General features: G+C 42.1%; 1 protein-coding gene across 1 annotated transcript in view; it reads right to left on the bottom strand.

Annotated features, from left to right (window-relative positions):
- LOC132819995 (sodium- and chloride-dependent neutral and basic amino acid transporter B(0+)-like) overlaps window positions 1–14,533 on the bottom strand; it is a 63,851-nt gene that overhangs the window by 13,633 nt on the left and 35,685 nt on the right. The window contains exons 5-7 of the mRNA XM_060831926.1: window positions 8,665–8,774; window positions 1,269–1,282; window positions 279–411 (exon numbers count right to left, since the gene is read on the bottom strand). Of these exons, the coding sequence (XP_060687909.1) occupies window positions 279–411; window positions 1,269–1,282; window positions 8,665–8,774 (257 nt within the window). The remainder of the gene's footprint in view (window positions 1–278; window positions 412–1,268; window positions 1,283–8,664; window positions 8,775–14,533) is intronic.

Below are 14,533 nucleotides of genomic sequence, written 5' to 3'. Positions count from 1 at the left end.
TGTGGCTGAACACTTGGCAGGTGATTGAGCAGCATGAGGTGTCATATCTGCTCCTCTTCAAGGCTGTATCCCCTCAAAGGGTAACCATGCTCTGTGGAAGCTACAAAGGATTACTGCACACTAGTTCATTTTCTGTTCTCTATACCTTACAGGAACTGTTAACATCACCAAGGGCATAAACTATGCACTTCACAACAGTCAATAAATTCTAGTTTTATTCTTACAGGGAATCTGTATTTTGTCAGTAGTTGTAACTGTCTTCATCACCAGTCACTTACCTTTCCTGAAGATTTGATTCCTTTCAAAAATGCTGCCCCAACCATCAGCCAGGCTAGAAGCAGACAGAGGGCTAAATGCCAGACTATCTCCCCAGTCTCATCCAATGAACTTGTACGGTGTAAAACTGCTTGACTGAGTTAAAAAAAGAGAAAATATTTTTCATAAGAGTACTGTTTATTACACATAGATACTATGTGCTCAATGCATCTGAGTATTTAGTGCAATATACAGGGCTTTTAAAAATATTCAGTTGTTACAGAATAAGTCCTACTTTTAAATAAGAGAATGGTTACTGAAGTTTCATGTCCTTTATGTTTTTCTCTTTCTACATCTTATTCAAACAGAATGTGGGTGCGTTTGCTATATTTGAATCTGCAACTGCATGAAAAAATTTGTGGCATGCCTTAATGGGCTCCATCTTATGCTCAAATTTACACTTGAAATGGAACAGTCAAATTAATCTCCTTAGCTAGAGTTCTAGTTGGGAAATCAGCCAGGGGTTCTCTACTCCTATATACCAAAGATCTACCTTCAGAAGTCAGTACACATGTTGAGATTCCTATGTTTTCATATACTGCAAAATGGGCATGATCAGCAACCTTGTAAATTTATTGGCCATGTAAATGTAATGTTGAAGTAGGGCACTTCTCAAGCACCCTGCAGGTAATGGCCACTGATCAGATAATCCCTCAATGTATGTTCCAACCAGACATCACAGGCCCTAAGGCAGGCCTGGAAGTGCCCAGTCCTCCTCAGGTCTGAAAGGGCAAGGTATCTCCAATGTCTGATCAAGAGTTGAAGTCAACTGTTTCACATTGTGAACATGATGCTGATATTAAACCAACAAGATGTTTTGCTTCGAACAAATAAATAATGTGGTATATTAATTTTAGTGCTGGTGTGATGCCATGTTTCAATGTTATATATCCCAAAGACTGATGGATCGTATCAGTAATTCACTCAACTGTTCCCAACAAAAACATTCTAACTGTACCAAGCCAGCCTGCAAATACAAATTCACGATACAGTGTTTAATATTAGATGAGATTCTAAAACTGAACTATGTTTACTGGATAATCCTGAGTGTTCAAATAATTACAAGGGAACAAAATAAACAGAGCCGTACATTTGTCTCTCAGATCGAAGATTCTGAAGTCTTTTGGGTTTGGGGAAAAATGCTGTTTATTTTCAGGTTGAGGCAGATTTGCAGAAATCTTGACAAATGCTAGCTGTGTAAAACGGTTGCTCCTAAAACAGAGAGGTAGTTTTAGGATCTAGAGTTTAGAAGAATGAAAGATTATCTCATTCAGACACACAAAATTCCTCACTGGACAATCCTGAAAAATGTGTTGCTGGAAAAGCGCAGCAGGTCAGGCAGCATCCAAGGAGCAGGAGAATCGACGTTTCGGGCATAAGCCCTTCTTCAGGAATCATTCCTGAAGAAGGGCTTATGCCCGAAACGTCGATTTTCCTGCTCCTTTGATGCTGACTGACCTGCTGCGCTTTTCCAGCAACACATTTTTCAGCTCTGATCTCCAGCATCTGCAGTGCTCACTTTCTCACAGGACAATCCCACCATTTGTGGAGGAGGAGTTTGAAAACACATTCAATACTATGCACTTGGCTCATTAATAAGAACCTGTGGTGTTGGAGGAAGGATAATAGCACAGGCAGAGGAATGACTAACTAATAGAAGACAGATTTGCGATAATGGGGGCATTTTCAGGATGGCCTATAACTAATGGAGTGCTGTAGTGCTGGGGCCACAATTATTTACAATATATTAATGACTTTGATGAGGAAACTGAATGGACTATCGCCAAGTTTGTGGATGATATGAAAATAGATGGGAAGGCAAATGGTGAGGATGACACACAGAGACTGGAGGGATACAGGCAGAGTAAAAGAGTGGGCGATAAAACATGGCAGATTGAAAAGGGAAATCCCTGGCAATTACAGACCAGGCAGTCTTACATCTGTGGTCAGCAAAGTTTTGGAAAGAATTCTGAGGGGTAGGATTTATGACTATTTGGAAAAGCACAGTGTGATTAAAGGCAGTCAACATGGCTTTGTGAAGGGCAGGTTATGCCTCACAAATCTTATTGAGTTCTTTGAGGAGGTGACGAAACAGGTCGATGAAGGTCAAGAAATGGGGGTGGTGTATATGGACTTCAGCAAGGCATTTGATAAGGTTCCCTATGGTAGATTCATTCATAAAGTTAGGGGGTATGGGGTACAGGAGATTTAGTTGTCTGGATTCAGAATTGGCTGGCTGACAGAAGGCAGAGAATGGTTGTAGATGGAAAATATTCTGCCTGGAGGTCAATGTTGAGTGGGGTCCCACAGAGCTCTGTTCTTGGACCTCTGTTCTTCGTAAATTTTATAAATGATTTGGATGAAGAGGTTGAGGGGTGGGTTAATAAATTTGCAAATGACACAAAGGTTGGAAATGCTGTTGATAGTATCGAGGGCTACTGTAGGTTGCAGCACCTCATAGACAGGATGCAGAGCTGGGCTAAGAAATGGTATTTATCCAGAGTTCAATCTGGATAAATGCGAAGTGATGCATTTTAGAAGGGGAAGGTTGAACTTGAATGCTGAATATAGGATTAAAGACAGGATTCTTGGCAGTGTGGAGGAACATAGGGATCTTAGTGTTCAAGTGTATAGATCCCTCAAAGTTGCCACCCAAGTGGATAAGGTTGTTAAGAAAGCATGTGGTGTTTTAGCTTTCATTAACAGGGGGATCGAGTTTAAGAGCCGCGAGGTTTTGTTGCAGTTCTACAAGTCCCTGGTGAGACCACACTTGGAATATTGTGTCCAGTTCTGGTCGCCCTATTATAGGAAAGATACAGAGGCTTTGGAGAGGGTGCAAAGAAGGTTTACCAAGATGCTGCTTGTCTTACAAAGAGAGGTTGACTAAGCTCGGATTTTTCTCGCTGGAGATTAGGAGGAAGAGAGGTGACCTGATTGAGGTATACAAGGTAATGAGAGGCATGGAGAAAGTGAGGACTGCAGATGCTGGAGATCAGAGCTGAAAATGTGTTGCTGGAAAAGCGCAGCAGGTCAGGCAGATCCAAGGAGCAGGAGATTCGACGTTTCGAGCATGAGCCCTTCTTCAGGAATGAGGACAGTGTGCCAAGCTGGCTAAGATAAAAGGTAGGAAGGAGGGACGTGGGGGAGGGGTGTTGGAAATGCGATAGGTGGAAGGAGGTTAAGGTGAAGGTGATAAGGTGAGGGTGATAGGCCGGAGGGGGGTTGGGGGCGGAGAGGTCAGGAAGAAGATTGCAGGTTAGGAAGGTGGTGCTGAGTTCGAGGGTTGGGACTGAGACAAGGTGGGGGGAGGGGAAATGAGGAAACTGGAGAAATCTGAGTTCATCCCTTGTGGTTGGAGGGTTCCTAGGCGGAAGATGAGGCGCTCTTCCTCCAGCCGCCGTGTTGCTATGGTCTGGCGATGCAGGAGTCCAAGGACCTGCATGTCCTTAGTGGAGTGGGAGGGGAAGTTGAAGTGTTGAGCCACGGGGTGGTGGGTTGGTTGGTCCGGGTGTCCCAGAGGTGTTCTCTGAAACGTTCCGCAAGTAGGTGGCCTGTCACCCCAATATAGAGGAGGCCATATCCCTCATGAGAGGCATGGATAGAGTCAACAGCCAGAGAGATTTCCCCAGAGCAAGATTGACTGGCACAAGGGGTCATAGTTTTAAGATTTTAGGAGGAAGGTATAAAGGAGACGTCAGAGGTAGGTTCATTACGCAGAGAGTTGTGAATGCATGGAATGCATTGCCAGTTGTGGTAGTGGAAGCAGAGTCATTAGGGACATTTAAGTGACTGCTGGACATATACATGGATAACAGTGAGTTGAGGGGTGCGTAGGTTCGGTTATTTTATTTTACATTAGGATTAAACCTTGGCACAACATGGTAGGCCAAAGGGCCTGTTCTATGCTGTACTTTCCTATGTTCTATGTAATTACACTTGCATTAAATTTAGGATAAAGCTACAATTATGATTTTCCAGTGTAGCACACTTGCATGCACTGGAAACTTTGTATATTAATACACAGGGATCATCTTTGTCGACAGAAAAACTGTGTATGAGCTCTGCCCCGATTCAAATGAACAGAATAGATGACAGCCATTAACTCGGGCAATGCTCTGGCCAATCTATCAACCTCCTGGTTTAAATTTAAACAAAATCTGCCAGGTAAATGTCAAATAGCTCTAATGGGCACATCCCTCAGTGTAACAACTCAACCAATCAGAGTTCACTTGTCAACCAATCGGAATGCACCTCTCATTCAGCATCTGTTATTTTCCACTAACATAAAACAAATGTTGGAAATCTGAAACAAAAGCAAAAATTTCTGGAGAAACTCAGCAGGTTTGGCAGCATCTATGGGGAGAAAGCAAAGTCAATGATTCAGGTCCAGTTCTGAAGAAAGATTGCTGGACCCAAAACATTAACTCTGCTTTCTCTCTGCAGATGCTACCAAACCTGCTGAGTTTCTCCAACAATTTCTGGGGTTTTTTTGTTCCTGTTATTTTCCCTTCACTTTAGTATTTCTTGCAAATTTTCAGAATGAATGGAAGACAGGAAGTTTTGATTTAATGTTTCTTTTGTCAGCATTAATCAAAGTCTGTCATACTAAACAACAATGTACTTACTCCCAGTATTGCTCACTCGGACCCTGGTGAGGAATGGAGATTTCTGATCCAATTAGGCAAGTGTTGTTATACGTCTGCAGCCATGTTGTATTAATGACTTCAAAATATCCATCGTCCAGAGTAAGATTGCAAAATGGATCGAGAAAATGTTGAATGTGTTTTAGAACTTTACTGCTCCTTGTTGAACAATGCTGCCATTTCTAGTGGTACAATCAGGGTCTCTGGGCAACCCAACCCAACCTCATCCATTACATAAGGTGGAATCAGAGGCATAGACTGAGGTAGGAACATATAAAATGAAGAGCCTCTCTTCTTCCCAGTGTCCACTCATTGAATCCAGGGTAGGATGGTTTGAGGACTGCCTTTCTTGCCAGACGTAAATTGACTCCCTAAGAGATGTCTTAAATGGGTATGCTGGCTGCCATTGGCATTCTTATGTATGTGTTGAAGGGTGGGGGTGGGGAAGCGGCACAATATGTGGGTTCACTCTATCTGGTCTGTTGTTTCCTAGGAGGGTAGATTTTCAGGTGGGTGCCCAATAGAGGTATCCAATGACATTGAAGAAAATTGCATTGTTCAATTACTGGCTTCCATAAAGTGTTTGGTACTAGTGGTAGATGCAAGTGGCCCAAAAGCTCCCTTAACACACAAATAGGTACATCAACAGTGAAGGTTCCCACTTCATGAAGATGCATCCTATGACACTCAATAGCATATCCTGCATGTGAAAGAAATCACACAGGGACTGAGACACAATGTTTTTTGTTGAACACCAGTCTGCAACAGCACAGAGAATCACTAAATTATTATAGCACAGAATGAGACGATGCAAACTGTTGTGAAAATCCAAATTAGAGTTTCACCTAGTTCCTCCACTCAGTAGCTCTGAACTCCTTCCTTTTCAAACAATGATCGATCTCCCATTTGAATGTCTTGAATAAAAGTAACCTCCACCACACTCTCAGGCAATACATATGCAATCCTAACTTCTTGCTGTGTGGATAAAAATTTCCATTGAGTCACCATTGGTTGTGAATGGTTTTAATTGGCCCTTCATTCTATCCAGACTGTACACGCTGGGTACATGTACTGAGCTCCCTCCTTGTATTCCACATCATTAGTTCACACTAATGACAGCATCATTTAGGGATTTTAAGAAAAGTGTCTCATACACCATGTTTGAAGCTGACAGAAATGTCAGCATTGTGGAGCACAAACAGAAGAGACAAATGAGTAAAGAACTTTCTACATGGGCGCCAAATGTGTCCCTTCAGATCCACTTGGTCTGTGCTAGCCATGTAATTGTTAATGTATTCAGACTCACTCAGGAAGGACCAGCCAATCACTGAGCTTTCAGACATCCCATCCCTCAAAGACGATACCCCAGCCTCCTTACTCAGTCTGGTCTATAAGCTTAAGTCTCAAACTCCCTGGTCTCAATCCCTCACACATTAACTCAGATATTATATTGACACATTTTTTAGGTATTTCATGACTATATTTTCATATCCACATCTTATGAACAAGTTCCAACACTCAATATTTACAATATACATATCTATGCTATACCATTATTATAGATTGCAGTGGTTCACCACCACATTACTAAGAGCATTTGGGATAAACAATGAACATTGGCATAGACAGTGGTGCCCACATCCCTTGATCAATTTGTTCAGATTTTTATGACACACCTCTGGGGGGGGGGTTAGAAATGAACCTTGTGGGTCTGAGGTTGGGGCATTACCACTGTCAAAAGCCATGTGATAAGCTTTCATTAATGGATCAGAAAATGAATATTAATCCTGATAATTAATTACTTCTGATTCCCTAACTCCAGTACGATCACTTTCCAGGCTTCAAAACTTGTGAATTGTGTTTTATAATAAAAAAAAGATTGAGAGTAACTTCCTGGACCCATGCACAGGGTCACAGACAGGAATGTGAGTCCTCAATGCAGATATATGGAAATTAAAAGGTATTATTTAAATCATGAATTTCTTGTTTTCCAAGACTCACACCTTCCCTTAAGAGGCAAAATGCAGCAAGAATATGTACATAGTCGGCTGACTAGAAGAGCACCTCCCAATGTATTGAATAAGGGCAAACACTGTTGTAAGTCATTGGCTATTGGTACTTAAAATTGACACCAGTTGCAGGTCATACATTGGTTTCCTTGACTCAGAGGGAAACAACTTAAACATTTTTGAAATAAAATAAGATCATAAGGCTATAAGAGATAGGAAGATCATTATGCCTTTCAACCTATCAAGTCTATTCCACCATTCAATCATAGCTGATATGTTTCTCAACCCCATTCTCCTGCCATCTCCCCATAACCTATGATCCCCTGACTAATCAAGAACCTATCTTTCTGTCTTAAATATATTCAATGACTTGGCCTCCATTGTCTTCTGCAGAAATGAGTCCCACAGATTCACCCTTCATCTCAGCTCTGAGGCTTCGTACCATCACTCTAAGGCTGTGTCTCGGGTCCTATCAGACTCTATATAGGCCTTTCAGTATTTTGCAAGTTTCAATAAGATCCCTCTCATCCTTCTGAATCCCATCAAGTAGAAACCCGAAGTCCCTAACTGCTCCTCCTATGACAAGCCATTCATCCCCATGATCATTCTTGTAAGCCTCCTCCTCCTCCAATGCCAGCACATCCTTCCTTAGAAGCAGAGCCCAAAACTGCTTGTAATTTGCCAAAAGTAATCTGAACAGATCCTTTACGATCACAACAGTATATTCCTGCTCTTGCATTTTAAGCCTTTTAAAATAAATTCTAAAATTGCATTTGCCTTCCCAGCACCCAACTGAACCTGCATATTCACATCAAGAAAATCCTGAACTAGGACTCTGAAATTCCTTTGTGCTTCTGATATCCGAAGACTTGCTCCATTTAGAAAATATTCTGCGCTCTACTTTTCCAACCAAAGTGCATAATTCCACACTTGCCACAGTGTTCCATCTGCCACTTCTTCATCTACTCTCCAAGTCTTTCTGCAGCCTCCCTACCTCCTCAACATTATCTGTCCCTCCACCTATCTCTGTTTAACACACATGTTGTTCTGAAACTTGTTGCTACTCTCACTCCCATTTGTAAAACCAATGACGTTTGAAATCTGCGTCCTGGTCCTGATCTTCAAATTTCCTTTCAGGCTCAAAATCCAGCATCCAATCTCATGACCCCTAATCCTAAAGGTCAAGGAGTGAATGTAAATCATTCATTGTGTTACTGATGACATTGAATGAAGATTTTGAGGGAGATGAGCCTGAGATGAAAACAAAGAGAAAAACTGAACTCTGTACCAGACAGTAGTAATGTAGGTACTGATAATAAAAGGTTGAAACTACCTTAGCTTCCCTACATCTACAATCCAGGTAGAGTAAAGCAGCTGAGAATGACCAACAGTGACAATACTAAAGGAGAGATGATTTTCTTTGAAGCATCTCTCTTGCCTGTAAGCAATTATTATTGACAATCTTTCACTTCAGTGACTCAGTGACATGATCCTTGGAGCTGGATCCTGTCCAAGTCTCTCTGCTGTACAATCACAATGAAGTTGGTTATCGAAAGCATTGGCTACTTTTCTTATGACAGATCAACAGAATAAAATATGAACAGTCACGGAATGTCCCCAGTCAAAGTGAACACTGCACCTTTGGGAGTCCTGCTGCATGTTTCATCTGCTCCCCACCAACTGAAGCAGTCTGCCCATGGTAGGGGTGATTGGAAGGAAGCAAACTGGTAGTACAGACTGTAACCAATAATGCAGGCATAGGAAATGTTGGCAATTATGATCAGAAGGACCATGGTGACTCCAACACCTTAAAATTGAACAAAGGAAAAAGAGCTCAGAAACAATACTGTTTATTTGAAATAAAATTGTTCTCTTGAATTCAATTGCAATGTATTTCCAACTAGAATATGTTTAATGTAATTTGAGAGAGAAAGAGGGAGACAGTGTTTTGAAATAAGGCAGCCATGGTTGACTGATGTTGCTTCTCTCCAGTCTGAACTTATAAAGTTGAAAATAAGCCATCAACTTTATTATCCCTGTTCTTGAATATAAGCACAGGTCATCCTCAGAGTTCAGAAATTATGATAAAGTTACAGACAATTAGGTTCAGAATCTAAACAAGAATTGGACAAGAGAATATTATTCTGTTGTTACAACTATCCCTCTAGTATTGCCATTGTCTTAGTGGGTGTTAGATTTGGTCAGCATTTCCAACAATGTTCAGCTAAAATTGTTGAGTGGATGATCCACCTTGGCCTCATCCGATGGTCACCAGCATCACAGATGCCAGTCTTCAGCCAAATCAATTCACTCCACTTGGTGTCAAGAAACAGTTAGAGTCACTGCATAGTGCAAGGGATTTGGGCCCTGACAGCGTTACAGCAACAGTACTGAAGAGTTGTGCTCCAGAATTCATCGCCAAGCTCTTACAGTACAGTAAGAACACTGGCATATACCTGACAACATGAAACATTGACCAGATATGTTCTGGACACAAAAGCCAATTACTGCCCTAACAGTCCACTCTCTCAATCATCGGAAACAACCTGCTCAGTGACACCCAGCTTGTGTTCCTCCAGGGTCACTCAGTGCCTGGCCTTGGTTTAAACAAAACAGCTGGATTCCAGAGGTATGGTGGAAGTGACAGTCCTTGACATCAAGGCCGCATTTGCCCGTGTGTGGCATCAAGAAGCCTGAGCAAACTGAAATCAATTAGTGTCAAGGGACAAACTCTTCACTTGTTCGAGTCATACCTGGAACACTGAAAGATGGATATGGATGCCGGAGGCCAGTCATCTCAGCTCTAGGACATCTCTGCAAGAGTTCATCAGGCAAAGTCTTAGAGAGAATTGTAAGGGATAGGATTTATGAACATCTGGATAGGAATAATGTGATCAAGGATAGTCAACATGGTTTTGTGAAGGGCAGGTCGTGCCTCACAAACCTTATTGAATTCTTTGAGAAGGTGACTAAGGAGGTGGATGAGGGTAAAGCGGTAGATGTGGTGTATATGGATTTGATAAGGTTCCCCATGGTAGGCTACTGCAAAAAATACGGAGGTATGGCATTGAGGGTGAGTTGGAGGTTTGGATTAGGAATTGGCTGGCTGGAAGAAGACAGAGGGTAGTAGTTGATGGTAAAGGTTCATCTTGGAGTGCAGTTACTAGCGGTGTTCCGCAAGGATCTGTTTTGGGACCATTGCTGTTTGTCATTTTTATAAATGACCTGGAGGAGGGGCTAGAAGGCTGGGTGAGCAAGTTTGCGGATGATACAAAAGTCGGTGGAGTTGTTGACAGTGAGGAAGGATGTGGCAGATTACAGCAGGATATAGATAAGCTGCAGAGCTGGACAGAAAGGTGGCAAATGGAGTTCAATGTAGGTAAGTGTGAAGTGATTCACTTTGGTAAGAGTAACAAGAAGATGGAGTACTGGGCTAATAGTCGGATATTTGGTAGTGTGGATGAGCAGAGGGATCTTGGTGTCCATGTACACAGATCTCTGAAAGTTGCCACCCAGGTAAATAGTGCTGTGAAAAAGGCATATGGCGTACTGGCTTTTATTGGTAGAGGAATTGAGTTCCGGATTCCTGAGCTCATGTTGCAGTTGTATAAGACTCTGGTGCGGCTGCATCTGGAGTATTGTGTGCAGTTTTGGTCGCCATACTATAGGAAGGATGTGGAGGCACTGGAACGGGTGCAGAGGAGGTTTACCAGGATGTTGCCTGATATGGTAGGAAGATCGTATGAGGAAAGGCTGAGGCACTTGGGGCTGTTTTCATTGGAGAAGAGAAGGTTTGGGGGTGACTTGATAGAGGTGTACAAGATGATTAGGGGTTTAGATAGGGTTGACCATGAGAACCTTTTTCCAAGTATTGAGTCAGCTATTACGAGGTGGCATAGCTTTAAATTAAGGGGTGGTAGGTATAGGACAGATGTTAGGGGTAGATTCTTTACTCAGCGAGTCGTGAGTTCATGGAATGCCCTGCCAGTAGCAGTGGTGGACTCTCCCTCTTTATGGGCATTTAAACGGGCATTGGATAGACATATGGAGGATAGTGGGCTAGTGTAGGTTAGGTGGGCTTGGATCGGCGCAACATTGAGGGCCAAAGGGCCTGTACTGCGCTGTATTGTTCTATGTTCTAGGTTAGTGTCTGAGGTCCAACCATCTCTAACTGTTTCATCAATGATCTTCCCTCCACCATAAGGTCAGAAGTAGGGATGTTCACAATGATTGCACAATGTTCAGCAATATTCGCAACTCCTCAGATACTGAAGAAGTCCTGAACAATATCCAGGCTTGGGCTGACAAGTGGCAAGTAACACTCCTACCACCCAAATGCCAGGCAATGACCATTTCCAACAAGAGACAATCTAACCACTGCTCCATGATATTCAATGGTGTTACCATCAATGAATACCCCCACAATCAATATCCTTGTTGTCACCATTAACCAGAAACTCAACTGGACTTACTATACAAACACAATGGTGACAAGAGCTGGTCAGAGGCTAGGAATACTGCAGGAGTAACTCACCTCCTGTCTCCCCAAGCTTGTTATCATCTACAAGGCATAAGTCAGGAGTTTAATTGAATATTCCTCACTTGCCTGCTCCAAGAGCACGCCAGAAGTTTGACACCCTCCAGGACAAAGCTGCTTACTTGATTGGCAAAACATCTACAAGCATCCATTCCCTTCACACCGATACACAATTGCAACAGTTTGTGCTACCTACAAGATGCACTGCAGAAATTTACCAAGGCTCCTTTGAAAGCACCTTCCAAACCCATGACCACTTCCATCTAGAAAGACAAGGGCAGAAAATACAGGGGAATACCACTACCTGCAAAAATCCCCTCTAAAACGATCACCATGCTGACTTGGAAATATACCATTGATCCTTCACAGTCACTGGGTCAAAATCCTGGAATTCCTTTCCAAAGGACATTGTAGGGAAACCTACAGCGCATAGACTGCAGAGGTTCTAGAAGGCAGCTCATCACTACTTCTCATGAGTAACTAGCGATAGGCAATAAATGCTGGCCCAGCCAGAGAAAACAAGTTCCTTGAACGAATAAGAAAAAAGCTCATTGAAGAACAATCTTAGCAGGACTTATACATTTAGTGGTAAGGTCTTGGGGTCTGTTGCTGAACAAAGAGACCTGAACAAAGAGTGCAGGTTCATAGCTCCTTGAAAGTGGAGTCGCAGGTAGATAGGATAGTGAAGAAGGCTTTTGGTATGCTTTCCTTTATCAGTCAGAGTATTGAGTACAGGAGCTGGGAGGTCGTGTTGCGGCTGTACAGGACATTTGTTAGGCCACTGTTGGAATATTGTGTGCAATTCTGGTCTCCTTCCTATTGGAAAGATATTGTGAAACTTGAAAGGGTTCAGAAGAGGTTTACAAGGATGTTGCCAGGGTTGGAGGATTTGAGCTATAGGGAGAGGCTGTACAGACTGGGGCTGTTTTCCCTGGAGCGTCGGAGGCTGAGGGGTGACCTTATAGAGGTTTACAAAATTATGTGAGGCATGGATAGGATAAATAGACAAAGTCTTTTCCCTGGGGTGTGGGAGTCCAGAACTAGAGGGCATAGGTTTAGAGTGAACGGGGAAAGATATAAAAGAGACCTAATAGGCAACTTTTTCTTACAGAGGGTGGTACATGTATGAAATGAGCTGCCAGAGGAAGTAGTGGAGGCTGGTACAATTGCAACATTTTAAAGGCATTTGGATGGGTATATGAAAGGAAGAGTTTGGAGGGATATGGGCCAAATGCTGGCAGGTGGGGCTAGATTGGGTTGGGATATCTGGTCTGCATGGAAGGGTTGGACCAAAGGGTCTGTTTGCAGGCTGTACATCTCTATGACTCTATGACTATATAACTTGGCACCATTGATAAGTACCAGAGTTGGTTTTAGCTCGTCCCTCGTTTCCTCAATGTCTATTTCATTTGAGGGTTTAATCCCGCACCTGATGTCCAAGTGAGCATTCTTCAACCTAAAAACTAACCACTGAAACATTGAACTCCATCAACTATTAACTCGCTGGGTCCAGACTTGACCCAAAGTGTAGTATGCAGTTTGGTTTTTTTTTTACCAAGGATTGGGAATCAGTGACAGGATCCTTGGTTTGTGTTTTCCAACTTAAACTGAGGGCACAGGTTCAGCTCCAGAGTTCTCACTGCAGCTCATAACTAGCTGCTTTGCTAACCCATATCTTGTGATTTAGCTTTAATTTAATTCAAAGTAGAACAGCAACTGCTGGTGTGAGTTTATCTTCAGCAGGATGTTTTACCAGATGTGACAATGCTTATGTGATCCCCAATAACATAAGAAACTGAGTGTGAATATCATGGGTTTGAAGAGACTGTTAAACATTTGTTACAATTAACTATTGCAAACAAGTGGTACACTCCTAAGGCAAAATAGCATCTGGGCTGATATTTTACAACAGAATAAGGATAACTTTTCCAAAACAGATATACATGGTTGTGCAGAGGCACATGGAATTAATTTGACAATTATGCACACAGGTAAGACAGAGTTTAAAGATTAATGTTTCAAAATTCAATGTAATGTTTTGAAAGTTTGACAATTTTTCCTGACTTGGTGGATGTATGTCCACCTGGAAAGGTACTCATTGATCTCTGTTGCACTTGTTTGACAACTTGGTTAGTTGCTGCTGGTTGCTATTAATCAACCCTACCACACAACATCATCAGAGGGTTCAACTCTCAATCTCTTCATGCATGATTGGTCTGTCATAAATTGTTCAGAGCTGGCTTCTGTTCCTTTATCATGTAATATCATGAGCTGCAATACATTTCTGTGACCTGGGCTGGTTGCATATTTTAGAAACCTTTGCTGGTATCCAAAGATTTGTATTTCTAACTCTCACTCTCTGCCCAGTGAGCAATTTTGGAGATTCTTACTTGGGACACCAAATAACCTAAAAATACCACCATTGTGTCAGTGACACTTGTACTCATTTTGCTGCTAATTCACCAAATAAATGAGTGATTTAGAGAGGTAATCTGTCACAAGGAAGTAATCTCCCCATACAATATGAACAGCTCTGTTGCTACTTTGCTGAAGAATTGGATGAAATATCATATGGATATAGAGTCTCCCACTGTTTATATATTGCATTCGTGAGTCATTGAATATCCCGATTCATCCCTGGATTGTTATGCCAATCATTTTGAACTTTCAATACTCATGCCTTCCTGTGGTAACATGGGCATGATTTGAAACTGCGCCCAATGAAACAATTCACATTGTCCAAAGTATAACATGTCAGCCTTGAGAGCACATTTAATTTCATAGTTTAGGTGATCATGGTGCAGATCAAGATGAATATCTTTGTATTTTGGATAAGCTGTTCTGTGAATCATATGCAATCATCTTGGCTACCTGGCTTAATTACTACTTCAAAGTTATAACTTTGCCAATTCTTCACTAATTCAATTGCACTACATGTGACTTGTTCTGCCATGGTGGGTGTGGTTTGAATGTCATGATTTGAGACTGCACTTAGATCTGTACATACTGGTAACCATGTATCTGTTAGA

This window comes from Hemiscyllium ocellatum, chromosome 11 (assembly GCF_020745735.1).
Source record: "Hemiscyllium ocellatum isolate sHemOce1 chromosome 11, sHemOce1.pat.X.cur, whole genome shotgun sequence".
NCBI classification, from domain to species: Eukaryota; Metazoa; Chordata; class Chondrichthyes; order Orectolobiformes; family Hemiscylliidae; genus Hemiscyllium; species Hemiscyllium ocellatum.
This window is presented reverse-complemented; position numbering and strand designations above follow the sequence as displayed.